Source organism: Heloderma suspectum, chromosome 6, assembly GCF_057233095.1.
Source record: "Heloderma suspectum isolate Gila_16-S chromosome 6, 16-S_ref, whole genome shotgun sequence".
In the NCBI taxonomy this organism is placed as follows: Eukaryota; Metazoa; Chordata; class Lepidosauria; order Squamata; family Helodermatidae; genus Heloderma; species Heloderma suspectum.
In genome coordinates this window covers 6,320,373-6,347,864 of record NC_139463.1, presented here as the reverse complement: position 1 = coordinate 6,347,864, position 27,492 = coordinate 6,320,373, and the positions used below count along the sequence as shown (strand labels likewise).

Below are 27,492 nucleotides of genomic sequence, written 5' to 3'. Positions count from 1 at the left end.
TGCATCTGAAGAGTGTATCATATCAATATGGAATGTGGACAGAAATAAGCATTGAACAAAGTAGTAAGTACTCGTCTATTTTTAGAGGCTCCCTCTGCCCTGGATTTGGTATTTTTATCGTTTCAAATGGACCAAATTAAAACTACTTTAAAATGTAGTCGTTTTATGGGTTTTTTTAAAGCAATAAAGCAAATCTCCCCTTTTTTGAAAATGATGTTTTGTTTCCTTCACTGGCAAGCCTTCTTATATTTCATAGCCTAAAGAAGGGGAAATGTTCAGGTGGGCTTATTTTCCATTATATTTACAGGGCATGTTTTAAGAGATAGTGGGGATAATGAGAAGAACAAAACAGGAAATACCCTCCCTTTTGCTTTAAGCTTCTGAAATGTGAGATTTGACAAAGAAAAAATATCCTTAGAGAAGCAAGCAATTTCCTTTTTATTTTTGGTTTCTCAGCTAGGATTCCAAATCAAGCTTCTTACCAGAAATAAATGTTAAAATGCTCCCTGAGGAGTCTGTGTGATCACTTCCTTCAGAATGGTCGATATTTTTAGCCAGTGTGGAGTCTGCAGTATTAATACTTCCTGCCAGAAAGTGGCAAGGGGCAGGGAATGAAACCTTGAGCCTTTCTTTCCTCAGGGCTCCATTTCCTATTGTGGCTCAGAATTTGGAATGGCTAGCTAATGCTGGGTTTTGTTGGTTTTTTGAGGGTCTAAAGACAGCAGACCTGAGTTGCTGGTGAGTTGTCCTCTTCAACAGATGCTGTCATAAAGCTGCTGTTATAGCCCCAGGGCCCAATACTCACTGTCCCTTTTGGCTGGTGACAGAATGCTGAGCTGGAAGGGATCGAAAGGCATCTTGTCCAAGTGCCCACCCAAATGGCACTGCAGGATGTACTTACAGAAAACACTCTATGCAATTCCATAAAAGTGAGCTAAGAACACAATGCAGGGGTAGGCAAATGCCCACCCTCAGTTCACTACCTTATCTCTGTGAAAATACCTTCTGAACACAAATATGCAGGTAGAATCTGAACAGAAAAAAAAAATTACACACACGAGTTGTCCAAAAGAAAGTTGTTCAGTGGAACGCTCTACCACTCAGTACGCACATAGTTCTGGCAGCCCCTTATGCCCTAGAGAAATATGAAAGATAAGATGCTCTGACTTACACTGGGATGCTTGTTCTCTTCTCAGTCTTTGCAGAACAAGAGCTACAACCACTTTGCTGCTATCTATTACTTGCTCATAGAGAGGCTCAAGTCACATCGCAGTAGCTTCCCCGTGGAGCAACGGCTAGATTCCCGCCAGCGACGACCGAGCACCATCGCTGAACAAACAGTCGCCAAGGTAACTGTTCTAGGCGGAACTAGGAACATAGGAAGCTCCCGTCTGCACTGACCGGCAGTGGCACTCCAGGTTTCAGACCATCCCAGGCCTACCTGGAGTTGCTGGCAATTGAACCTGGGACCTTCTGCATGCAAAATTGGTGCTCTACCACTGAACTATAACACACAAGCCAGCATTCAGTCACAAAGCTTTTCTCCCTTCCCAAAGAGTCCCATTTTAAATCCCAACCCCTTCCACCCTATTTTTAGATCCCGGAACTTGGCTGTTTGCATGTCACAAAAGTTTGCCCTGACCCCTTGCATGTCCCTTGATGTGGAATCAACTACTCCCCTGATGAGTTCTAGGGAGTGGTGCTGTCTGCTGCAGTGATAAGAGAATTAGTAAGAGGGACCTAGGCTGCTGCCCAGTTACTTTTCTTGATTATTTTTTCTGATGCAGAGCATTTCAGGATGCAACATGGTTTGGGTAAAGGCAAGAAACTGTGTTTTATGCCTCTATAATGTGCACTGGTATATTGGCTGAAATTGCGAAATAGGCAGCCCCCCCCCCCCCCCCCCGTTTAATTCTGCCATGAACTCTCTAGGTAGTGTTAGGCAGGCCAACATCTCTCAGGCTCAACTCCTCCCTCCCTGCTCTAATCTGCAATATGGAAATGATAATACTTCCTTACAAGGTCACTGTAAGGATTACTGTGATGTATGTGAAGGTGTTTGACCACGTCCAAGTGCTATGTAAATGCTTATTAAGTAGCTAATGGTTTTCCCTACCAATCATGCCATACTCTGCTTTGGGGAGATGTTGTGATTCTCTTGACATTCAAGTCACAAACAATTCAGGTCTGAAGCTGCAGGGTAAGCACTGGCCTACATTAACATACTCATAAACCAGCTGGTGGTCTGGAAAGCAGTCAGGTTGTTAAATCGCTTTCAAACTCATTGGTGAAACATTCTGACTGTCCTGCACTGGGGCATGTTTAGCATGATGTTCCAGCTGGCCTTGCCCCTGCTTCAGGAGCCCTGATGTTGTTGTATCTCAGTGTTGTGTGAGTCACACACACTTGGGAGCAAAATGTTAGATGGGATCAGAGTTTCTTTCATTAAAAATAAGTCTGGACCTTGTCGCATATGAAAATTAGCAGTAAGTTGGAGCTCCCAATAGATCCCCGAACATTGCCTTATTTCACGAACTTATATTTGTGTATGTCCTTTGTTTCTAAATTATAGAAACCAAGTGTGCGATGCTGGAGACAAGGGAGCAGCATCTGCCTGCAGGCCTGGGATCTGCAGTGTACGCGGATGGTTAATGTTGATGTGGCAATCTCCTTGCTGGCAGGCCTCTTGCTGCCTCTTACTCTTCCTTTAATCAGTATGACGCCACTATAATGAGCATTAACTAGCACACACTTAAAATAACAGGGAAGGTACAACTTCACTTTAGCCCTTGGAGAAGCCCTAGTTCTTCATGGCCTCTGTACAGTCCTACATGTGGGACTGGGCATGCAAAGCCTGTAATACAGAAATGTTGAGAGCTTAGGCAGAAGAGAAGGTTCTTCTAAGAACATTCTGCCTCACGTGGAACTACCACGAGGCAGAACCAGCACCTTCCTTCTTGATTCTTTTCTGACCCCCATGTGGGGCAGTATGGGCTGATGGGGCAGGACACAGCACCTGCTCTGAGCAGTCCAGTCTTTTCTGTCTTCCTTTATCCTGTTGTCAAGTTAGGCTTGTTTTGTTTTGTTTTGTCCCACAGGTTGCCAACCCTCCGCTTTATTACTTGCTGGTGTTTTTTTTCTGCCCCTTCTCCATCCCATGTCTTAAACCTCTAGTTCCATTTGTGTTTTGCTTGCATAATAACTGCTCTTTCTTTCCCATTTCTTTTACTCCATGTAGGCCCATGCTGCAGGGGCTCCTGTAAACCTGCGTCCCCAGAATGTAAGGCTGCTAAGGTCTCCTGGCCTCCCACCAGCTTCTGCCGCTGAAGCATTCTCCTTTCCCCCCTCTGCCTGCCACACAGAATCAGCTTTCATGGAGGAAGAGAGAATTGACACACCAAAGGTATATTTTAGATTTCTCAAATACCATATTTCAGGTCTCCCAGAATTTTGGAGCTCCTAAGGTGCTGCCCATTGAGGCAATTGTAGAATAAACAGAAACATTTCTGTGCTAATCTCTGATAGTTGGTACAGAAGAGCTGCAGTTTATTCTACAGTTGTCTGATGGTACTGGTGGCTGGCAATACAGTTGGCCAAGGAGTTGGTCTGTTCTAGATGGGTTGCACCCAACCTTAAAGGATCAGTTAGGGGTGCTAGTAGTTCTGGCCATATGGATGGATCCCCAGGTTATTTATTTATTTATTTCATTTCTATACCGCTCAATAGCTGAAGCTCTCTGGGCAGTTAGTGGTGAGTGGCCTCTGTCATTCAAAGCACCTTTAACAATAAAAAGCCCTGCTGGATCATACCAAAGGCCTGTCTAGGGCAGTGTCCTGTTTCTCACAGTGGCCAACCAGATGCCTCTGAGAAGCCCACAAGCAGGACATGAAGGCAATAACAGTGTCCCGCTCATGTTACCCAGCAACTGGTCCTGAAAAGCATACTCCCTGAGATAATGGAGATAATATATAGCCAACAGGACTAGTTGATAGCCTTATCCTCCATGAATTTGTCTAATCCCCTTTAAAAGCCATTTAAGTTGGTAGCTATCACCACGTCTTAAGGAAGCAAATTCCATCGTTTAAATCTGCACTTTTGCCAGTCCTGAATCTCCCACCATTCAGCTTCCTTAGATACCCCAGGGTCTAGTATTATGAGAAAGAGTTTGCCAGCTGCAGCCCCTCTTGGAAAAACATGGCCACGCCACAGTTTTCCACGCCCTGGTAATATCCAGATTAGATTATTGCAATGTGCTTTACTTGAGCATGTCTGTGAAGAACATTTGGAAAGTTGAACTGAATAAATAAAGAACAAAGCAGCTAGAGTACTTTAACTGGTACTTAAAGGTCTTCACTGGCTACCGGTTTGTTTCTGAGCATGATTCAAGGTGTTGGTTTTGACCTGTCAAGCCGTAAATAGCCTGGGGCCATGATCCCTGAAGGACTGCCTCCTCCTACATGAACCTGCCCAAGGGTTAAGATCTTCATTAGAGGCCCTGCTCTGCATGCCCCTACAATTGGAAATAGGGTGGGTAGCTGTGAGGAAGGCAGCTGCCTCTGTAACGTCACCCTGTTTGTACAATTCAGCCTCAAATCTGTCTGCCAGGATGGGGCTCTACTGATATTTGGGCTCCTGTTAAAAACTGTTCTTTTTACCTGGGCATTTAGTAGTGTTTGATTAATTTGAACTATGCTGGTGTCTTTAAAAAAAATGGATTTTGACTGTGCTCTCTGTAGAGCAGTCTTCCCCAACCCAGTGCCCTCCAGATGTGTTGGATTACAACTCCCAGAATCCCCCAGCTAGCTGACTGGGGAATTCTGGGAGTTGTAGTCCAATTCATCTGGAAGATACCAAGTTGGAGAAGGCTGCTGTAGGATGTTGCAGTGTTGATTCATATTAATGCCAAATGAGGTTGTAAGCCACTTTGGAGAAAAGCTGGGTAGAAATATTTCAAATCATCAAAAAAACATGAATTGGCTTTTTCTTCTTTTTTGGCCTGTGGGCTGTGGCTGCTTTTGCCTTTCAAAGTTAGCTCATGGTAGAGCAATGTTAAGTCTTCTTGTGGTATTGCACAACGGTTCCCATTTATTTATGGTGCTTGTGTGGGCATCCTTTTCAGTGTGGTTTACCACCAGATATGTTTCTGCTATCAGAAGTGGGTAGCTAATAAAAGATGTGTAAGAGATGGATTAATTGGCTACTTCATAGCAGAAGGAAGTGGGAGGCTTGCAGGTATTTTCCAGGGTGGATGGTGTGGGTAGAAAAGATCTCACATTTCCGGCGGTGCGGTTTCTAATGCCACAACATAAACATTGTACCTGAAGCACCTGACTATGTGTCCAGGAAGGGCTTCTTAAAAAGCCAGGCAAGTTGAAAATTCTTCTCCAAGTGGCAGCTTTTCCCCATACCCAGGAACAGGAACTTTGTTAGCACAGGGGGCTGTGTGAGAAATATACCATGAGCCAAAGCCAGGAGCTGCCAACTTTGATATTTAAATTTTTATATACAGTAAAGTTGGCATAGCATTCCTGTGACATGATGTGTGCCACATGACAGATAAACGATCTCTTGGAACAGGCGAAGTGACCTTGGGATGCTTCTGAGATAATGACTTGTGCTCTAAAGTTTATCTTCACAAATATTCTTGTTGCCAGAGAAGGTAGTTCATTTCAGGAAAGGCTTCATTTGTGACTGGATCTTCCCATATTAATTTTTATGTGTGTTTAATGTTAACAATTCTACCTTCGACAAGGTAGTTGAGGAGACTTTTAAATGAGAGAAAAATTGAAAAGAAATATCATGAAAAGAAAGATTGAAAAGATGGTCAAAAGTGCACAGTGAATTTCTCTAGCACGTGGCTACCACTGTGGAACACATGCATGTGACATAGATACTATGTACATGGAAGCCACAGAGAGATGATAATATTCAGCTGTGGTGTGAAGGAACTTGCCATGTCTTTTTTGGTTCTAGTATTCTTTGACTGATACCCAGTCAGCCTCCCTTCTAAGTAGAAGTTAACCAGAGCTGGTGACGCTTCTTAACTTGTCTCATAGATCTTTCCACATTCTCTGCAAAATATGAAACCTTGTGCTGAAAAGTTTGCAGAGGGGTAGCCAGCCATGTTTAACCTGTTGCAGCATAAACAATGAAGAATTTAACTTAAAGCAGTCTTGTCTTTAACAGCTCACCTGGTCGCAATTGACAACCAGGAATTTCACACAGGTGAACACATGGAATTCCCTGTGGACAAGTAGTGAGCAACCTGGCGAAAGAGGGACCAAGCAATCTGGCCCTCCTTCGCCAGCACCCTTGGCTTCCGTGCTGGTTGCAATATGGAAGCGAATCAGGCTGTTGCAACAGGGACAGTGTCCCTAATGTGTCAGCCTGATCAGTTCCAACACTGGATGCACTGAAGGTGAAGGCTTTTCCTGCGTGTCTCGTCTAGACATCAAGCAGCAGGGAATGATCCATGCCTTCTCCACCAGCTAGCCTTGTTTCTATACTGGGCATGCAAGAAGGAGCTTTGCCTTCTGCATGTCCAATACAGAAATGCAGTGGCTTGGTAAAGGAGGGGTGAGTTTCTCCCTGCCTCTTCAGCCAGCTCACACAGCTTCTGTGCTGGCCGGGGGAGAAGTGAAGCCCCCTCCTCCCTGGCTAGCACATAAATGCAGTGGGTTGGCAATGGAGGCATGGATTGCTCTCTGCCTCCTCCAGCTCACTTGCCTTCATGGAGCTTCATTTCTGCAGCCAGCATGTAAGCTAAGAGAGCTGGTAGAGCAGGCAGGGAGCCTGCTGTGTTACTAGTCTCAAGTTTTTACAAGCCTGCTTTTTACTCTTAAGAGGAGCCCCTCTTGTAAGTAAAAAGCAGATGAGTAAAAAATGTTGCAGGCTACTAATCTTTGTAGGCCAAGCAACAAGGCTGACTTAAAGACTTACAAATTTATTATGGCATAAGCTAAATCTTTAAGATGCCATAACAGTCTTTGTCATTTATGCTGAAAAGGACACTGTTGGGTGGATTTCAGTTTATAGTTTTGAGGCCATTTTGCAGCCAGTCTTAGATTTCTTCACATTTAGAACAGCTTGTCAACTTGCAGATACGGTGTTCTGAAAATGACTAGCCCTCAAGTTTCCTTTGAGCCAAGAATTTCCATGTTAATTTTCAGCTGTAACTGCAGTTGTTTTCCTGCCTGTTTACATTGTGAGATGCTGGAAACTTGGCACACAGCATGATGCTTTAATTGAAACGGTGTTATTAGTATTTGCTTTTAGTTCATTTCATGAGTAGTAACAAGCTTGCTGGGACCTTCAAGTTGTCAAAAAATATTAGAAGGCTTCTATCTCTGTGCTGCATCTTGTTTTCTCTCCCACCCTGCAACTAGAAATTCACAATCTATCCAGGATAATCTGTAGTGCATTGGTAGTCCCATTTGGTTTTGCTTGTTGTTGTTGTTGTTCAGTCGTTCAGTCGTGTCCGACTCTTCGTGACCCCATGGACCATAGCACGCCAGGCCTTCCTGTCCTGCGCTCTCTCCCGGAGCGTGCTCAAGTTCATATTCATTGCATCCGTGATGCTATCTAGCCATCTCATCCTCTGCCATCCCCTTCTCCTTTTGCCTTCAGTCTTTCCCAGCATCAGGGTCTTTTCCAGGGAGTTTTCTCTTCGCATTAGGTGGCCAAAATATTGGAGCTTCAGCTTCATTATCTGTCCTTCCAATGAGCACTCAGGGTTGATTTCCTTTAGGATGGACTGATTTGACCTCCTTGCAGTCCAGGGGACTCGTAAGAGTCTTCTCCAGCACCACAGTTTGAAAGCATCAATTCTTCGGCGCTCAGCCTTCCTTACAGTCCAGCTCTCACAGCCATACATTACTACTGGGAAAACCATAGCTTTGATTAGACGGACCTTTGTCGGCAAGGTGATGTCTCTGCTTCTTACTATGCTGTCTAGGTTGGCCATAGCTTTCCTCCCAAGGAGCAAGCGTCTTTTAATTTCATGGCTACAGTCACCATCTGCGGTGATCTTGGAGCCCAAGAAAGTAAAATCTGTCACTGCTTCCATTTCTTCCCCTTCTATATGCCAGGAAGTGATAGGGCCAGATGCCATGATCTTAGTTTTTTTAATGTTGAGTTTCAAACCAGCTTTTGCACTCTCCTCTTTCACCCTCAACAAGAGGCTCTTGAGATCCTCTTCGCTTTCTGCCATTAGGGTGGTATCGTCTGCATATCGGAGGTTATTGATAATTCTCCCAGCAATCTTAATTCCGACCTCTGATTCATCCAGCCCGGCGTTTCTCATGATGTACTCTGCATATAAGTTAAATAAGCAGGGTGACAATATGCAGCCTTGTCGTACTCCTTTCCCAATTTTGAACCAATCGGTTGTTCCATGTCTGGTTCTTACTGTTGCTTCTTGACCCTCGTACAGGTTTCTCAGGAGACAGGTAAGGTGGTCTGGTACTCCCATCACTTTAAGAATTTGCCACAGTTTGTTGTGATCCACACAATCAAAGGCTTTAGTGTAGTCAATGAAGCAGAAATAGACGTTTTTCTGGAATTCTCTTGCTTTCTCCATGATGCAGCGAATGTTGGCGATTTGATCTCTAGTTCCTCTGCCTCTTCTAAACCCAGCTTGTACTTCCGGTAGTTCTCGGTTCGCATACTGCTGAAGCCTAGCTTGTAGGATTTTGAGCATCACCTTGCTGGCATGTGAAATGAGCGCAATTGTGCGGTAGTTTGAACACTCTTTGGCATTGCCCTTCGTTGGAATTGGAATGTAAACTGACCTTTTCCAGTCTTGTGGCCACTGTTGAGTGTTCCAGATTTGTTGGCATATTGAATGCAGCACTTTAACAGCATCATCTTTTAGGATTTTAAATAGCTCGGCTGGAATACTGTCATCTCCGCTAGCTTTGTTGTTACTAATGCTTCCTAAGGCCCACTTGACTTCACTCTCTAGGATGTCCAGCTCAAGTTCAGTGACCGCACTGTCATGGCTATCAGGGACATTCAGATCTTTCCTGTATAGTTCTTCTGTGTATTCTTTCCACCTCTTCTTAATCTCATCTGCTTCTGTTAGGTCCCTGCCTTCTTTGTCCTTTATCATGCCCGTCTTTGCACAAAACGTTCCCTTGAGATCTCCAATTTTCTTGAAGAGATCTCTAGTCTTTCCCATTCTGTTGTTTTCCTCGATTTCTTTGCATTATTCATTTAAGAAGGCCTTCTTGTCTCTCCTTGCTATTCTCTGGAACTCTGCATTCAGTTGGGTATATCTTCCCCTTTCTCCCTTGCTTTTCGCTTCCCTTCTTTCGTGAGCTACTTGTAAAGCCTCATCAGACAGCCACTTGGCTTTCTTGCATTTCTTTTTCTTTGGGATGGATTTCGTTGCTGCCTCCTGAACAATGTTACAGACCTCCGTCCATAGTTCCTCAGGCACTCTGTCTATCAGGTCTAATCCCTGAAATCTATTCCTCACCTCCACTGTATATTCATAAGGGAAATGATTTAGGTCATACCTGAACGGTTTAGTGGTTTTCCTGACGTTCTTCAATTTAAGCCGAAATTTTGCAAGAAGCAGCTCATGATCTGAGCCACAGTCAGCTCCAGGTCTTGTTTTGACTGACTGTATGGAGCTTCTCCATCTTTGGCTGCAAAGGACATAATCAATCTGATTTCGATATTGACCATCTGGTGACGTCCATGTGTAGAGTCGCCTCTTGTGCTGTTGGAAAAGAGTGTTTGCTATTATCAGCATGTTCTCTTGGCAAAACTCTATTAGCTTTTGTCCTGCTTCATTTTGTACACCAAGGCCATGCCTGCCTGTTATCCCGGTGATTTCTTTTCTGTTATCCCGGTGGTTTTGCTTACTGTAGCTTATACAGGAAAACTTGTATAGACAGTTGCTCCCATGAACAACTGCACATCCACACATCAAGCTTCTGTGGTGATGGGTCCTGAAGGGAAGTAGGAAATAACTAGGATTTATGTGAGCTGGCAGGAGGGAAATGTTCTGGAGCTCTTGTGGCAAGAGCACAAAATAGGCCAAAAGCATGTTTATATAGTGTGTATACCTACATAGCGAGCAACTCATTTTGTTCTTGCACATTCGTTGCCTCATTAAAATTGGCCTGTTTTATTCTGTCTGATTCAAATTACCCCATTGATTGCCAGTATGGGAGGTTTCTATATTTATATAAGAGCAGCATGTACTTGGGCTGTCTAGCCCACTATCCTTAACAGGAGATGACATAAAGGTGAATTATAATCATTCAGTTTATTTTTTCATGGTTTATAATTTTTTAAAAAAATTCTATGAGGTTGTTAAGATGGCTGCATCTCCCACAGTTGGCTTTGGGCTGCAGTGCTAAAACAGAAGAGCAAGAATCTGAGCTTGCCCCCCAAAAGGCACCCAAGTAGTACAGGGTCATCGCACAACCGTCTTGCTTTTAGACTATCCTTCCTAAAGTGATTCATATAATCCCTGGCTTGCCATTTGGGCTAGGAGGATTTGGCACAGGAATAAACACATGCATCTGTTACCCTGAACCAGCATGCCTGACACCCAAATGATTCTCCATCTAGAAGCATCCTGAGACAGGATGCTTAGAGTGCTTCAGTCTTATCAACCACTTCTAAGTACGTAGCTCAATAGATGAATTGGGAGTTCTCCCATGCTTTAGTGGGGTGCACAATGGGCTGTCTCTGATAAGGCTGGATTAATTTGAACAGGGCTCTTATCATACAGCATCCTGACCCTGGGTGTCGACAAGCTCTAGTCTAATCCTGTGTACATTTTGGAATGGCAAAAAATTCAGGCACATTGTTTGAGTCCTCCCCCTCTTTAATCCAGGAGATTTCTCTTTATAACAGCTGTTGAGGTTTAGCTGTTTTCTTCTGATTTACTACAAACCATCCGAAAAGTAAAACTGAGGAACCTGTCTTGAAATTGGAACTCTGTTCCATCAAATTGTTTGTTCTGTGTCACTTCTGCTGACTTAACTAAGTTGGCTATGACTTCCACTGCTGCTTAACCAGCCCTGCTGTTAACAGATAATGTTGTGCTGTTGTGACGTGGGTAGTAGCGTGGTGCCAGCTACAGAACGTTTTGCGTTCTGGCTGGCTTGGTGCTCCAGAAAGGGGTCCGCCTAGCATAACACAGCCCCACTGCTGAGTTAGCAGCTGTAGAGTTTTGAGAGAAACACAACTTTGCCTCCGGGGAGAAAGTATGGTGCTCACTCTCTCATTTTGCAGCTGTGTTGCTTAAAATACCAAGACCTGCTCATACAGGAGGTGTTGTCTTCAACCTGTTTTTCTTCTGTGCTTGATTGTCAAATCCAATCTACCAAGCAGGGCTTTACACAGCTTACTGTATTCCTTGCAGTCATCATCAACATGGGGCTGGTGTATCTTGGCTTTTTGTTCCCTGCTCTTATGGCAGAGAAGCAAGCAGCTTTCCCCAGAGATGTCTTCACATGTACAGACTCGCAACTCTACATCCAGAGATGTCTTCACATGTACAGACTCGCAACTCTACAAAGCCTGCTTTTCCTCTGTCATGTTGTGAGATGTGATGGAGAACCTGTGGCCCACCAGATGTTGCTGGACTCCAACTGCCATGCTTGCTGGGGCTAATGGGAATTGGGAGCCCAGCAATATCTGGAAGTTCCCCAACCTTGTCTTAAGGTGTGGACACACCAGTAACACAGATGATCCTTTCAGCCTGGTTTCCCCTTTAAAGTATTTAGGCAAAGGTATTGCAGAGCTGGGAAAATCCAGGCAGCACTGATGTCCTCCCTGTGTTATAAACGTAATAGTAGCTGGAGATACCTTAAAAGGCCTGTGGCACAAACAATGCCACCCCTGTAGCTTAGCTGTGAGATCCACGTTGCCTCTGAAACGTCCATGCCTGCAGCAGTTGGCAAATTGCAAAACTATGTTATTTAAGCTAGTGAAACATGCAGAAGCTGCTTCTGTTTGTACTTCAGCCTCTCAGTATAGAAAGCAAAAGAAAAAAGGAGTCAGAGGAAGTATAGAATGAAAGTCAGTGTGTTATTGGCCACCACAATTGGTGCCATCATCCTAAACTAGAGTACGCCATGCTTTTTGTCTGGTGTTGCTAGGTGAGTCCTTTGTAGGGCAAGAAGGGCTGCCCCTTCTATGAGATCATTCATACTTAAGGGCCTAAGGAATGTACAATGAGTTATTGTACCAGGTGATTTAAAAAAAAAACCTTTAAAGTGATTAGACCTGGGTGAGTTTTCAAGCAGCAGCAACAACAAATCAGATGCATCATAGTGAAACATAGAGATGGTGAAGCTTTTAGCACCCTGCACTTAAAGACAATGAAAGCAGCTCCATCACAAGGCAGAATCTAGAGAGAACTTTCACTTGCATCAAAATCACTTGCCTTGAAATCAATCACTAGAGCAGCCCAACAGGTATTTCTGGGGTTGATGCAACAGACACATGACAGAATGAAGCTCAGGTGGATACATTTTTACCTGAGAAGATCCCTTCAACCACATGCATACCTGTTCTACATTTTTGTTTTCGCACATTTTAGAATCGGTCCTCAGAGCTGCCTGGTTGCACTGATTTGTGACCTGGTTGTTCACATGTGAAATTCACCCTGTGTTCCACAACCCCTCCAGAAGTTAGAAGGACCAAAACTGAGATACACAAAGCTGATGCAATTTCTTCTCTGTGCTGACACTTCTATGTTTCAAATTTTAGAGGTAGATGAATGTGCCTTTTTCTTGGGTGCGTGGGGGGGGGGTGATTCCCTTACTTGGGTGCGTGCGGGGGGTGATTCCCTCACTGAAGTCCTGTCTAAGAAACCTTCTCCCATAAGATAAACCAGAGTAAAACTCATACAGGCTTTTAGGCATCCACAGAAGCTTTTAGATAAGTGGGCACTTGGCCCAATGCCAGCAGTTTAGCAATTAACTAATTTTGAAGCTGATCCCATGAGACAGATTTCTTGATGGAATTCAGAAACAGCTGCTTAAATGACTGGGAATTAGTCAAGAGCAGCAGGGGTCACTCATCAGCTGTTTATTTTAAGAGGAGCACACCTGGAGGGCCTTACGGGAGCATCTCCTGTGCAAGCCCCATTGGACAAGAGCATATGCTTGTTCTCCTTCACAGGATTGCACAGGAGAATTCCCAGTCAACTGTGTCCCAGTCTCTAGTTCCTGGGAAAAAGGTATGCAAGTCTTTAGTTGGATGGTAATCTTGAGCTGGCATTGAGGAGCTGTATGTTTCAGTTTCTTTGACAAATGTTTCTAGCAAGGTGTCACTGAAATAGCAAAAATTTTATTACTTTTCTGGAATTACGTTGCCACGCAGGTCCCAGGGAATGGAGAGAGATGGCTGGCGTTGGTTTAACTTCTGTTATCTGTCTGGGTGGTGGGGTGAGAAGGCTCTGCTGAACTAGAAAGTGTGCTCATTCTTACCAGGAGAAGGTGGCCCTTCAGAAAGGTCACCTCACTGATGTCTGTTTCTGATGTTTCTTGCCGGTTCTTATCTTGACTTTTTGACAGTTGGCTTCATGGTGTGTGATAGATTGAATCTGCTCTTTTTTTCAGATGCTCCTCTGTTGTGTAACCGTCTGTCACTTGATTCACAGAGATTCCAAATGTTTGTTTGTTTGTTTATTTATTTATTAAATTTGTTGATCGCCCATCTGGCTGGTCACCCAGCCACTCTGGGCAATGTACAACAAATGTTGGGGTGCCTCTGTATATATGTGCATCATATTGTGTGTGTTTGTGTGTCCCCTTTTTGCTCTGGTACTAGGTGAATGGCTGCCTTTTGGATCCTGTTCCCCTGATAATGGGGAGGAAGGGGTGCCAGTCCCTGCCAAGCAGCATGATGGAAACCTCCATCGATGAAGGGATAGAGACAGAGGGAGAACCCGAAGAAGATCCTGCACAAGCATTTGCAGCCCTGCAAGCGACTCGCTGTGGGAAGAGGCGTCACACTCTGGCAGAAGTAACCAATCAGCTGGTTGTCATGCCAGGCACAGGTAGAGGAACAGGAGCCATTGGCCCAGGCTGAATCTAAGAACTTAGAGTAGTGCTAAAGAGTAGCCACAGGTCATCTGGCCCAACCTTGCCCTAAGACAGAGTCTTATTCCTCAGGTTCATCCACATAATTCCAGTTGTGGCATCTCAGGAGCAAAGCAGGGGCCTGTGCAGGACTTCTTGGTAGGGAGAAGTGCTGCAGGCAGCTCAAGGCACAGGGGTGGATTGGAAGTCTCTGGCTCAGTTTTACATCCCACTGAACTTCGCAGCCAACAAAGAGAAGCCGTATGTGTGTTTTATTATCTCGGAGCCAACAATGAATTTGCTTTGTAGGAAGATAAGAGGAGTAAATGTCCAGATGGCTTCAGGTTGCTTTGCCAAGCAATCTCATGACAGTGTGCAAAGGCTGGGAAGAGCAAACAATGTCAGCAAAGGAGCCACCAGCTTGTGGATGTTTAATGGCACTGGTAGCAAATGGAAAAGCTCCCAAAGATACTATCTCCCAGTCTTTCCTATGTGAATGGGAGGAGCCAGCTGTCTCCTCATGAATTGGGAGACTTCTTAGTTCTTGCAAGTTGTGTACAGGACATGCCCAGTGTCTGCAGTGGGAAATTCCTGCCCTTCCATGGAAAAGGTGGGCTGCATTAAAAGCAAAATTGCTGCTGAGCAAACAGCCTGTCTGGGCCGCTAAGAGGGTCATGGCCGTAAACCAACATATGAGTTTCCTTGCATTTCCCGTATATTTCAGGTGCCCAAGCACGTTCCAGGATTGCCATGTAGGGCCAGGGCACACAAGACGTACCTTCATGTGATCCGATAAGCACCTTTGGGATCACGTGCAGAAGCACGAGACGCTGAAAGGCGGTGGTGTGGTGGTAATGTGCAGTGCAGGTGCTCGTCATGACGGTCCCATAGCCACACTCCAAAGGAGAGACCAGAAATGCAGATGCGGTGTTGCTCCATATCAACACACCTGTTCTAGCAGTTTTTAACTCCATCAGGAGCAGATCTTTTGTAAAGACAATGGGTCTTAGTTGCTCATTCAAGACAAAGACACCCTAAAATGCTTAGCATCAGAGCAGAGAACAATATATTGTTGCTGGGAAAATTAATCCGCCCCAGTTACTGTGAAAATTGCAGCTAAGGTCAAAGGAAATAGGGAATTCTGGGTGGTGGGGGCGGGCAGATGACATCAGGGTCCCTTCTAATGAAACAGTGCAGTGCTGTGTCCCTGCAAGCCCTGGCTCCGCACTGCCACTGGTGAAAGGCCTTTTCTCGTCACTGGGCGCCTTCAGTGGTCCAGGCCCTCAGTGCTCTCTTCCCTGCCCAGGAGGAGGCACCTTCCACTTCTTCCCTGAGGCCCGTCTTTCTCCTGCCCACTGTGTTTGGAAGCCAGTTGTAAACAAGGTCTGCCTGTTAGAGCAGGCTTGAAGGAAGATGGAAGAAAGAGCAGAAGACTAAAAAAGAACAACGGAAGACTAAACAGGAAAGAGAAGCTTAACCTCAAGGGGTTCCTGAGCCACTGCACGTGAGGTGTTGCCCCTCCTTTGGCTCCCCCACCCATGCCTTTTCAGGCCTAAAAGGGATGCATGAGGTTCTGCCAGGGCTTCAGTATCCAGGGCTTAAGAGACTTAGTGTTTCTACATTTGTGGACTCTTTAGGGTTAAGTTCTTGACTTTGAAAAAAGGGAGAGGTTACTCACTTTTCGTAGGCCCAATTTGTAAGCTATTTGTTCTGGAACAAGCAGAAACAGAACTGAAATGGAAAGTGAAAATAAGCACCAGAACAGTCTTGGGGAGTCTCAGCTCCACCCCAGTATCGTGGAGGCTTGAAATTTAATCCTGTCATTTCCCATTACTACCTTTGGGAATTCCCTTTGCCTGGCTGGCTGTTCTTGCCTTGGCAGGCAGCTGAGCTCAAAGCTCCCCCTGGTGGACTCAGGAAGATGTTCCCCCCTTCCCAGTTCCACTGTTGACTGCCTAGACCAGCCTTCTCCAACATGGTGCCCTCCAGATGTGTTGGGCTACAACTTCCATCCTCCAGCCAAGGTGGCCAATGGCTGTGCTGGCCAGGGATGATAGGAGTTTTAGTCCACATCTGGAGAGCACCGCATTGGGGAAGGCTGGTCTAGGCATTAGGAGGGCATTGGAGGTTTCCTCTGTGCTCAGCCCTTCGGACGGTCTTCTTCCCTTTTCCTCACCTGTGGGGTGAGGGCAGAGTTAGAAGCACCTCAGGGACATCTCTGACAGTGTATTGAGGAAGGAAGAAACATATAAGGTTCTGGGGAAGCCTCCGCCTTTCGGAGCTCTTAGTTCCCGCCTTCCAAGGAGCAGCACCTCTCAAGCCGTTGGGCCTAGTCCCTCTCCTGAAAGGTATGCAGGGCCATGAGTTGGTCTTCCTGTTGGACTCCCACCAAGCACTACAGCAGGAGTACAGAGCCTCAGGCCCTGTGGGGGCCAAATCCAGCTCTCTGGCGCTCCCCTGGCCCCACTCCTTCTCCCCTAACCACCAATGGTTTGGTGGTTTCCCAACATTTGTGCTGTTTCACCCCATTTTAACAGGTGGAGATACCTCCCATGTGGCTTAACAGCTGACAGTAAGAACATTAAGCTAAAATACAGTGGTGTTTTGGCCCCACCCCTTTTGCCCAGCCTCCTTTTGCCTTCGGCTCCACCCGCCACTGGAATGTGGCCCTCAGGAGCTTCTCTGGCTTGGAATTTGGGCCTTGGGATGAAAGAGGCTCAACATGCCTGCATTACAGGCTTGATTTTATTTTTGCCTCTGCCAAGGTAGTCTTTGGCCGCAGAGTACTTCATTGTGTGTGTGTGTGTGTGTGTGTGTATATATATATATATATATATAATTCAACCACAAGTCCAGACTGTTCTCCCCCCCGCCCTGCTTTATATATGTGGGACACTGCTTTGTTACACCCCAGTCTCTGGATCACTGGATGACGCCAAGTAGAGGGAATTCAGTTTTCCTTGGCTCTTAATTCTCCTTCTACTTGTTCACCAGAGAGTGGTCCAGCTCCCACCCTGTAGGGTGACTGCCCTGGATTTACTGCCAGGGTTAGGCCATGTGAAGTCAGGATTATTGCTTAGGCAGTAGTTTCTGGCCTTAGGAGGGTAGTGGGAGGTGCCTCCTAGCCCAGCCCCCCAGGCTAGTCTCCTAATGACTAGCCTGACTTAATTAAAAAAAGGTTACTGTCTCCTACTGGGTGGAGTCCAGAGCACCCAGTGTCTGGACTGCTGTTTGGAGAATAAGTAGAAGGGAATTTACAGGTAAGGACAATTCTCAGTTTATGTCTTTTTCATTTGCAAGTTTCTGTATAATTTTTCTCAATGTAGGAAAGTTGGTTTTGCTCATGTCCAAGTGTGTATCATATCTGGACACCACTGAGTAGGATCAGTGGTTCCGTTGCTATAGAGAGGAGCAGTGTACAGTTCTCACAGCGCTCAGGGCAATATTCGAACAGAAAAACAGCATGATGTGTCCTGAAAATTTGGTCTATTCATTTAAGTGTTTTAGATCAGAAAGTAAGAGTTTCATGTGGTAGAAAAGCCTTGCCCAACCTGGTGCCCTCCAGCTGTGTTGGGCTAAAATTCCCATCACTGTGACATGCTGGCTGGGCATTATGGAAGTTGTAGTCTGATACATCTGGGGGGCACCAGCTTGGAGAAGGCTGTGGTATATATTTGTCTGGCACCATGCCAATTCATGTGACCATTCTGCAGTTGGGAGAGCTGCTGCTTTGTGTGAACTGACTACTGCAGAGTTGAGAAGTCATTTCAAGGCCCATTATTATGTTCCAGTTCATCAGTAGGTACAGGGCTTTAGACATAGCTGCTTGCTGGCTTTGGCAGGTTTACTGTCATTCCGTTTACTGTGGATTTTCCTGGGTTCTAAAGGGAAAGTCTTTTCCATGGACGAGAACCAATCCTTGAGCAGTGTCGACTCTGAATATGACATCGGATCCATCCAGAGGGATCTTAACTTCCTGGAAGACACGTCCTCCCTGAAGGAAATGGTGCTGGCCAATCAGCCAGCTCCGAGGATGACCCCTTCTTTCATAGGCCTGAGACCCGCTAATCCAGCCATGCAGGCTCTGGCCTCCCACAAGCGAGAGGCCCACAACCGCTCCCCTGTCAGTTTCCGAGAGGGGCGCAGAGCATCGGACACATCTCTGACGCAAGGTAACTGCTGGAAACAAATCCGTTCTGTTGTATCACATGGTTTGCATTGCCTGTGTTTGGGCAGGCTGGCTGTGTGTGTGCGTGTGCGTGGTATGCTGTGGGTGCCCTGCAATATGCTTCTGCAGGTTTCCAGATAATTTTAACCTGAAAAGGTCACAAGAGGACTGTACAACCCACACTCCATCCTGTGCCATTTGCCAGTTAGCATTCTGAGTGTGAAAGTCAGCAAGCAAGTGGGCCCTGGCTTCACCAAGACTTCCTTGGTTTTGTTTGGACATGGTCATCTCAATGTCCCTCATTCCAGACTTTCTCTTGAACCTTCCTTTTTAAAATCTGAAATGTCCAGCTATTTGATATTCTGCATCATATTTCTTTTTTGAAGGGGGCAGCGGGAGAGGAGGATTGTTTCTGACCTGCTCCCATGGACGTATTTCACAGTGCAGTTCTGTGCATGTCTGCTCAGAAGTCAGTCCTGTTGCGTTCAGTGGGACTTACTCTTGAGTGTGTAGGATCATAGCCTCAATGTTCATCACCTCTTTTTGCACAACCTTTTGGTGTTTTCTAATGGCTGCTTTTTAAAAGGGTGGGTGGGTGGGCATGCTGGAAACACATGAAGAGCAGCACAGGGACAAAGAGAAAAACCTAAACAAAATACAAAGTTTTACAGTGGGGAACTGTTTGCACGAACATACTTCAATGACCTGTGATTGTTTTTCTCTCAAAGTTGCTCTGGTTGTTCTTAATCCAGGAATTGTAGCATTTCGACAGCACCTTCAGAATCTGGCCCGAACCAAAGGAATCCTGGAGCTGAACAAAGTCCAGCTGTTGTACGAACAGATGAGGTCAGAAGAAGAGCCTGCCCTGGGATTCAGCCCTCCTCCTTTGCAAGACCTTGGGAGTGGGCCCCAGGTATGTCGTTCACGAGCACTCTCGGCATATCCGTTTGTGCTCTGGGAAGCCTTGCAAAGCTGCTTCAGCTGCTGCACCAAAGAGAAGTCTAGATGTGCTTGAAAGACCTTGAAGAGAGGGCAAACACACCAGGGCACTTGCCACCCAGGAAGCCGAGGAAGAAGCTGTGCTGGATGCATTTTCTTAGCTTTCATCTAGTTTTTATTACAATCTTTTGCCTCGCATTTGCCTGCCCCCCTCAAATTTGGAATGTTTGGGGGCAGGGTTGGGTTGGAGCTGGGGTGTTTACAGTGGTGTAGGAACTAGGGGCTAGTGGACCTAAGTGGGGGCCCTCCTCTAAGGAGGGGTAGGGAGCTCTGCAGTCCAGATGTACGCAACACATTAGCCTCTGGAAGACCCCTCCCTTCATACTTCTGGGGTTTCTTCAGGAAACAAGCCTCCAGCCCAAATGTGCTGGCTGTAGATGTGATGATGGCACCTGGGGATTTTCAAACCTCTTTCCAGCCATGGCTCTGGGTGGACGCAAGCAGATCAGGCACAGGTGTTCTCCCCACCCACAGCCACCCCACTTCCAGGTTTCTGGCCAGTTGCCTGGCTCCTGATTGGGCTGTGTTTCTACAGCCCTCTCTCTCGGCAGCATGCTCAAAGTCTTAAGCAGAAAGTGTGGCCTGAGGGAGGATGGAGGGTCTCCACAGTGTATTCATCTTTCCCTCTCCCTCTTTTTCTCCCAAGGAAGAGGCATCCCAGCAGCAGGATGCTGCCTCTGCTTTTCCTAACGGCATGCATCCCCAGTTGCTCTCCAGGCGGCAGAGCTTAGAAACACAGTATTTGCAGCACAGGCTCCAGGTACGGTGCCTTCTTGTGAAGTGTTAAGCCAATCTAAACTGCACTTATGTCCGCAGGGAGTGTTCCTGTCTTCCTTCTTGTCTTGCCCCAGGTGAAATGGGTCAGGACATCAGGCTTCTCCCCACCCTCCTCATGCTTTCGGGTGACAGGAGGTGGGACTGAGGCGGCAGTATTGTATTCTGTGTGCATCGTGGCTGAATTAGTTGGCTTGTCATGGGTGGGGTGGCACTGCAGTAGCTAACTCCTAATTTTTAAATACTTCCAGCAGGATTATAGAACACTGTGTATCTGATGGTACAACAGATCTTTTTTAACCTTGTTCCAGAAGCCAAGCCTGCTTTCAAAAGCCCAAAATGCCTGCCAGGTTTTTTGCAAGGAGTTACCTCGGAGCCTTGAGCAGCAGTTACAGGAGCACAGGTGAGCAAGAAGGCAAGCCCTGCTGATATGGGCATATCAGCTTGCAGTAAGAGTAATAGGAAGCCTAGTTAGGAAAGGCTGTGTATGAGCAGAATAACACCAGGAGCCAGGAGAAACACTAGCTCACAGAACAACAGAACCAAGCCCACCTGCAGAGTACAAATGCTGCAGCAGGGAGGGCGTTTCCAAGCAGAAGAGAGCTAATCCTTGTCCAGCCATCAAAAACCAGAACAGCAGCAGCAGCAGCCCAGTTAGCCTATGCCAGCCTCCCCTGACCTGGTGTTGGACTACAGTTCCCATCACCCTCAGCCAGCATGGTCCATTCACCCTATAGTATTCCCTCTCCCCATCCACCCATACCTCTTTAAGAAGAAGGGGGAAAGCTGTTCCTTTGAGCGTTTGCAGGGGAGGGACTTGCCTGCTGAGCTCTGCGAAGACAAGTCTGGAATGAATGTCTAGCCTCCCCTGCTCAGAATTGAACTGGGAGTCAGCCTCAGAAAGGGGTGGGGAAACTCAGCCAGAGTGCATTGCTGCTGGTTCCAGGTTGAAGTTGTCCTGCTGTGCAGACTTGGAGATGTTCAGAGGGACCTCTGTCTTCCCCAGGTTCTTCCAAAGGCTCCTTAAGCTCACTTTGCATATTCTTCTACTTTCTAGCTCTGCTAGATGCGCATGCTACATAAAACTGGAGAAGCTGCATTTTTTTTGTCTCCGTTTCCCTGATAAGGAAGAAAGAGTACTAAAAATAGAAGTGCTTTTTAGAAGGGCTAGTTAGTAATAAAATGGGGGTGAGAGGCTGGTGGCTAGTTCTGCTCCTGGCTTGGAGCAGAGGCTTGAAGTCCTTTTGACATCTGCTGCCAGCTTAGTGATCCAAAGATCCAAGGGGAGGATAAAGGCAACACCAAAAGAGTCCCAAAATCCATAGTAGTATAATACCTTTATTAGGCCAGCTCAGAGGTCACCAAAAGTGTACAAGCAATCACCTGGGGGAGCCCAGTTTGAATATCTGCACACACCCCATTCATCTTAAGACTCTGACCACACAGGCATCATGATGTCAACAGGAAGGCAGCCTCCCCGCCCCTGCTGCCCCCCTCCCGCCCCACCTGCCTTTTGTAACATCTTGCCTGATGAAGAGATCTGGAGATCTCAAAAGCTTGCACGCTTTTGGTGAGCTTTGGGTTGGCCTAATAAAGGTATTACGCTAGTATGGATTCTGGCTTTTTTCTTCTAGCCGACACAGCTACCTTTACTTTTTGTGCCACAGAAAGGGTTGTGGCTTTTAGGAAAGGCTGAACTAACTTTTCTGGGTCTCTCTCTTGGTCCAGGCTGCACCAGAAGCGGCTGTTTCTCCAGAAGCAATCCCAGCTGCAAGCATACTTCAACCAGATGCAAATAGCTGAAAGCCCCTACCCCAGGTCCAGCCAGCTCCCCCTTCCCTGCCATGAGGAGCAGCCACCGCCCCCTCCGCAGTTCAGCCTGGTGCAGCCCCTGCGCCCTGTCGTGGAGCCTTCTGCAGAACAAATGCAATACGACCCTTTCCTTAGTCAGTATCGGAAGCTGCCGCTTGACCAGCCCTCCTCTCCTCCGATCCACAGCTCGTCTCGGCTGCCGTCACAGATTCCCATGCAGCAGCAGCAGCAGTATCCCTATCAGACTTGCGAACTGCCTGTTGGCACCCCTCCTGATCCAGACTATGCCAGTCAGCAGCAGTATACCCTGGACCCAGCTCAGCAGAGCAGTGTAGCAGTGACCGACCCCCGGAGGAACGTCCAATCTCCTGGGTCCCAGTCTAGCTACGAGGCATTAGGCCTGGTGGAGTTGCCGGGGCTCTTTGATTGTGAAATGATGGAGACCGTTGACCCCCAGCATGGTGGTTATGTCTTGGTGAACTAGCAGGTTTGGGAGCATTCTGGATGGAAGGCTGGTTGGTTGAAGTGAAGGACATCAATGCGTGTGGATTTCAATTTAACATTCTACCCCTAAAATTGGCTTATTACCCAACCCTTGACCTTAATAGATGAATATACAAGCCCTCCTCACTGGTACTAGCAGGGAATGACTGAGTATCACTCTACAAGAAAGCTTGCCAGCAGAGGGTTGGCGATGCGTACTGCACTTTCAATGAAAGAAGGAACAACTTTGAAGGGAAAGAGGCAGCAACTTCGAGGAAGAAAGGAAGTGTTGGCCTTCCACAACCTTTGGTATTCTGCTAACCATGTAACCCCTGTCAGAGGAAGCCTGGCAGAGTTCAGGAATAAGAGTGAATATGGAACACACCATACTTCTTGGCAATAAAAGCAATACATTTTTCATTGGAACTTGGCACAGATGTGGGTTGACATTAGAGCAAATCAGGAATGTAACCTGTCTCTGAGCTGCTGATGGTGAACTAGACTGCAGACAATCCTCAGAGGACACCCGACACTCCTCGCTGCCTCCACTTCCTTCTCTTGGCTGGTGACTCTTGCCGGGACATTCCCAGTCTTCATGCCGACCATGACAAGTCCCTGGATCTTTGATGAAAAGGTCCATGTGTCTATCTCAAACAAAACATGGAGCTGTTGTCTGGGATTTCTATAGAACTAAGCATGTTGGGAGGTCCTCTGAAGATCAGTGAGCAGAGAATGTGAGGTGGGGGGCAAGGCCTGGGAAAAGACCCTGGGGATGGGAGGGTGACTCAGTTGTGCCTCTCAAGGAAGCTTGGGAAGAAGTTGATCACTGGAGAAGTTGTTATAAGCTGCCCTTGGTTGCTTTTCTATTTTAAAAGAAGCAACTGGACTTGGACTTAGCAGTGTGCATTGCTGGTGGTTTCTTAGGTTTTGTATATTTGGACAGTTATTTAGGGATGTAGCGTTTTAAGGACAAAACAAAATGAGCTTATCAGAAAACCCATGTGAAGTGATAGTGCTGTGCCTTTTTTGGGTTCTTTTTGAGACTCTCCTTTTCTCTCTCTCTCTTTTCTGAAGTAGAAAATACCCCATTGATGTCCATGCTCACACCAAAGTCCCTTCAGAGCCCAAGTTCCACCATGTGGAATGCAGGTTTTAACATTTTCCTGGAGTGTTTCTGACTTGTACATCTATATATCTGAAATGTTTAAAAGTATTACAGCAATATTTAGGATCAATAACTGTTGATTTGTTAAGCACTTCAACAGGCATCTGCTCTACCAAGCATTTGGCCTAGACCTTTGTGATGTGACTTGTTGGCCTCAAATCCATAGGAAGAATACTGAGAATCTCTTGAATTTGTCACATAAGAGGGTATTTTAAAATGCTGTGACAGTGTTAAGGAGAAGGCACTGATGTTCTGGAACATCCTGGTGGGAGCAGATAAAAGATTTAAGCACAACACAGATTTGTTTAAGCACAAAGAACAATGGATTAGCAAAGGTGATCTGACTTAAGGCAGTCTTAGACCCAGTTTTCACTGAGAGACTCGGTGTGTGCCTGGGCTGTAGCACTTCAGACTGCAGTATGACGAAGCCACATCTAGGGCATTCTGGGCGGGAAGACAGGTGCCAGGAGGTAGCTGGCGAGAGGACCGCTGGTGCTGCCTGTTTTATAAGTATTTCAAAGTTTTAAAGAAGAGAAACATGTGTTACCACTAAGGTAATTCCCTCCCCCCGCCCCCCCCAAACATCAACATTGCTGAAATGGGGTCTGGGTTGGCTTCCCAAATTTTGCATCAAAAAAGGCTCTGCGGAGAACCTCCTGCTCATCCCTACTTTGGAGGGGGGTGTATGGAGGAGCGTTTCACCCTGTGAGCCCCCACCTGCTGTCTGAAGTGGTCCAGCCCAAATGCAGGTCGCTCACCTTGATGATAACTGGGCCCGTCTCACTGGGGAAAACGTTTTCCTTTCCCCTCCCACCCCGACCTGCTTCAGTCTGTGTGCCACATTCACCCCGTGCGGTGCTTAAGCTGACTCTCCTTCCTGTGGAGGATCCTTGCTCTTAGGTATAGGACTTTGAGGGGATGGTCCCAGCTTTTCTTTGCCGGACAAGCCAGGGCTAATAACGTTGTGTCTCCATCTAAATGACTGCAGGGATTTTCTCCCAAGAAGAGCCTTTCTTGTTGGATCATCGGCACTTCATATGGGTGTGGGAAGGAGATGTCAGCCAAGCTGATGCCAACTGCCTTATTTCCTTGTAAGCATGGCAGGAAATCCCACAGGCCCTGGAGACCTGGCCACCCTTCTGCCAGGCCCTTGTTTTATTCCGGGGGGCGGGAAGAAGCTTAACACAAGTCAGACATTTCTCTCCTCTTTGCTTTGTGCAGGAGGGGTTCTGTAAGCCAGGGGTAGGAGGCATAAGCCTTTGGACCACATCCAGCCCACCAAGGCTTTTCACCCAGGACATCACAGCACACTGGCCTGTGTTAACCAAAACCTTGGTGGGTTGGACAGAAAGCTGCCTACCTGTACTCTTAAGTCTGTAAGGATGCAATCCTATTGCGCTGATTGTAAGCCTCCAAGTTCGGAGGCTTACAGTCACCCTATGCAGAGCGGGAGGAGCAGCGGAAGTGATCTTTGCCTCCCTGTCCTCCTGCCCTGCATTTTCCACTAGACGGGCTTTTATGCCCATCTAACAATGGTGTTTCGGGGGGGGGGGGGAGGCTGGAGAGGACTCAGAGTAGCTCACATCCTGGCCTCTCCAGTCTCCTCCTCCTGCCCCACCAAAATGCCCCCTTTCCTCATCCTCCCAGGTAGAGTTCCCGACCTTGGAGAGCAGCCAAGATTTGCACCAGCTGCAAGGGGGAGGGGGGTTGGAGCTCTGATTCCCTCCTCCAAGGTCGGAGTGCTATCTTGGAGCTGGGAAACCAAAATATCCTATGGCCCCTCAGACGCTGTCCAGGGGCCACAGGATTGCTCCCTAAAGCAATTTTCTGTAATGTCTTGGTTGTGGGGAAGGAGGTTTCAGAACTCTTCATCTTTTATTGATGGTCCTCCTTGACTTAACGCATAGGAGATTTGTGAGCGGGCATCTCTTTGCAAGAGGATATTTAGAGGGTGCTTGGAGACAGACTGAAGCTTGTTTGACTCTCGGCTCGTGTGTTCTTGCCAAGGACTACTGAAGACCAGGGAACCAGCCTCCTGGAGTTGCCAACGACCTGATGCAACGGATACAGCTCTCCTGATGGTGCGCCCAGAGCACAACTTGTAGCCAACCTTAGGAGGTGGCTACAGACAGGTATACAGGGGCAAAGAGTATAGACATCATTTCTGTCGGCAGTCGCTTTGTACCTCAGCTTATGGGGGCAGAAGTTCTGAATGTAAAACTAGATGAGACGTCTCCCTCTGCTTAGCAGCCTGTGTTTCTGAACATTTGGTGTCATTTCTGTTACGATAACAGAGGAAAACCATTTTTCCTCAGCCACACTCACATATCCATAGAGCATTGCCTCTCCCTCTGTATTAGCGCTACTTCAAAATAGCCGCTTCTGTCGAGTTTGCTGTGTCTATTGTTAGAGGGTTTGTGTATACTACTGTATAGCAACTACTAGCTTTATTAGTTTTAATGCAAGTTCCTTTGAAGAGACTTTGGTGAGATGTACATGGGGTTAAACAAAAATTTTCATATGGAGATAAGTGCAATATGTGTGTGTGGTACGTTCCTTAATGTATTTTTTTAAAAAGAGTTAAAAGGGTTTAGTCTTCGCTTTGGGAGAAATGCACTAGTTTTGTGAGCACCCATTTTGGTGCTTTCGTCTGTAGTATTTACATGCGGTTGGTATGCTGGACTCTGTAAAAGCTATTACAGTGTATTCATGCAAAATAAAGAACATGGACCTTATGTTTTTTAAATTTTTGGTGAGCTGAAGTGGCCATCCTCTCCTGTTCTTACATGCCAAGTTTGGTAGCCTTTCCCTTGAGGCTACTCTGTTAGCAAAGGCGCCTGTGGTTACAAATCAAGAAAAATAATCATTGTAGAGCTCCCTTCACAGAAATGCTTTTGCAAGTTACGTTGGTGTCTGGAAACTGACCACGGGAAGAGTTTGCGCTCACACCTTGGAGCGCTGTGTCACGTGGTACAGCGACCTCGGACGTGTCTGCTCCAGCTGTGTTGGACTGCAGCTCCCTTAACCCCCCAGCCAGTATAGCTGGCTGGGGGACTTTGGGGGTGTAGGCCAACACATCTTGAGCCCCCCAGCTTGGGGAAGGCGGCTCTTCTGTTTCTTCCGGTGCTGTGCTCCCCATTCCTAGTGTACACTCACTCTCTCCTCCTGGGACTGATGTTTCCCATAGAATTGCAAAGTTGCTGTGGTTGCTGCTAAACCAGGAATTCCCCCCCCCTCCTCCCCGAAAGAACAACATTATGTAGAAGTTGTGGGGATTGCTGGACACATTGGCAGCACAGGGTGATGGTGAAGTGAAACCTCCGACAAGAAGCGCGCGCGCACACACCTTCCCTCTTACATTTAGAATGGGAGAGTTAAGGTGAAATATATTATTTCTCTTTCAGAAATTTAATGTGTGGAGCAAAGCTCATCCCAGCTCCTGCAGAAATGCATGTCACCCTTCAATCCCTCAGTGTTTTTTTTTCCAGTGCCACCTTTGGCTGTGATGTGCAGATGCCCTCTGTGCAACTAGGAGCACCCTTTAAAACATGAAAACAACCCTCATTCTCATCAAGGTTGTTTTTCAACAAAGAATCAAGCTGCACTGTATGTAATTCATGTCATCTCGTTGGCATCAGGAGAAAGATATGGATTTTTGCAAAATGTCATTGGAATGATGCTCCTTTTGTACCTGTCCCCTGTTAGGATATGAATAATTCAATTTGCTTGATACGCTGGGATTGCAAATTGATTCACAGATTAATTACGGAAAGTTAATTTTATTCAGACTTGTTTTCAGTGCAGTACAGAATCTGGCTTTATAGAGAAGTCATAACCAGAAGATAGGTCTAGTAAAATTTGAGGTATCTGATAAGCAATAGCATCTGAGTGCAGTTACATAAAATCTAATGTCTCCCTAGTAGTGTGATGAAAGAACGTGGTTTAAGAAATTGAAAGAGCAGGATGAGCATGGAAGGATACAGTAATGATGTGTCCAGGGAGTCGCCCTATAGCAGGCTAAATCAGCCATGAGTTTGAGT

General features: G+C 46.5%; 1 protein-coding gene across 2 annotated transcripts in view; it reads left to right on the top strand.

Moving 5' to 3' along the window:
• SIK2 (salt inducible kinase 2) overlaps positions 1 to 26,181 on the top strand; it is a 93,667-nt gene extending 67,486 nt beyond the window's left edge. The window contains exons 8-15 of one of the 2 annotated variants that reach the window (XM_084803535.1): positions 1,197 to 1,349; positions 3,239 to 3,403; positions 13,801 to 14,029; positions 17,939 to 18,223; positions 18,972 to 19,132; positions 19,865 to 19,978; positions 20,304 to 20,395; positions 21,721 to 26,181. In XM_084803535.1, coding sequence (XP_084659661.1) covers positions 1,197 to 1,349; positions 3,239 to 3,403; positions 13,801 to 14,029; positions 17,939 to 18,223; positions 18,972 to 19,132; positions 19,865 to 19,978; positions 20,304 to 20,395; positions 21,721 to 22,288 — 1,767 coding nt within the window. In that variant the 3' untranslated portion in view covers positions 22,289 to 26,181. The remainder of the gene's footprint in view (positions 1 to 1,196; positions 1,350 to 3,238; positions 3,404 to 13,800; positions 14,030 to 17,938; positions 18,224 to 18,971; positions 19,133 to 19,864; positions 19,979 to 20,303; positions 20,396 to 21,720) is intronic. The other variant, XM_084803536.1, reaches the window with a different exon arrangement.
• Positions 26,182 to 27,492: the final 1,311 nt, after the last annotated feature.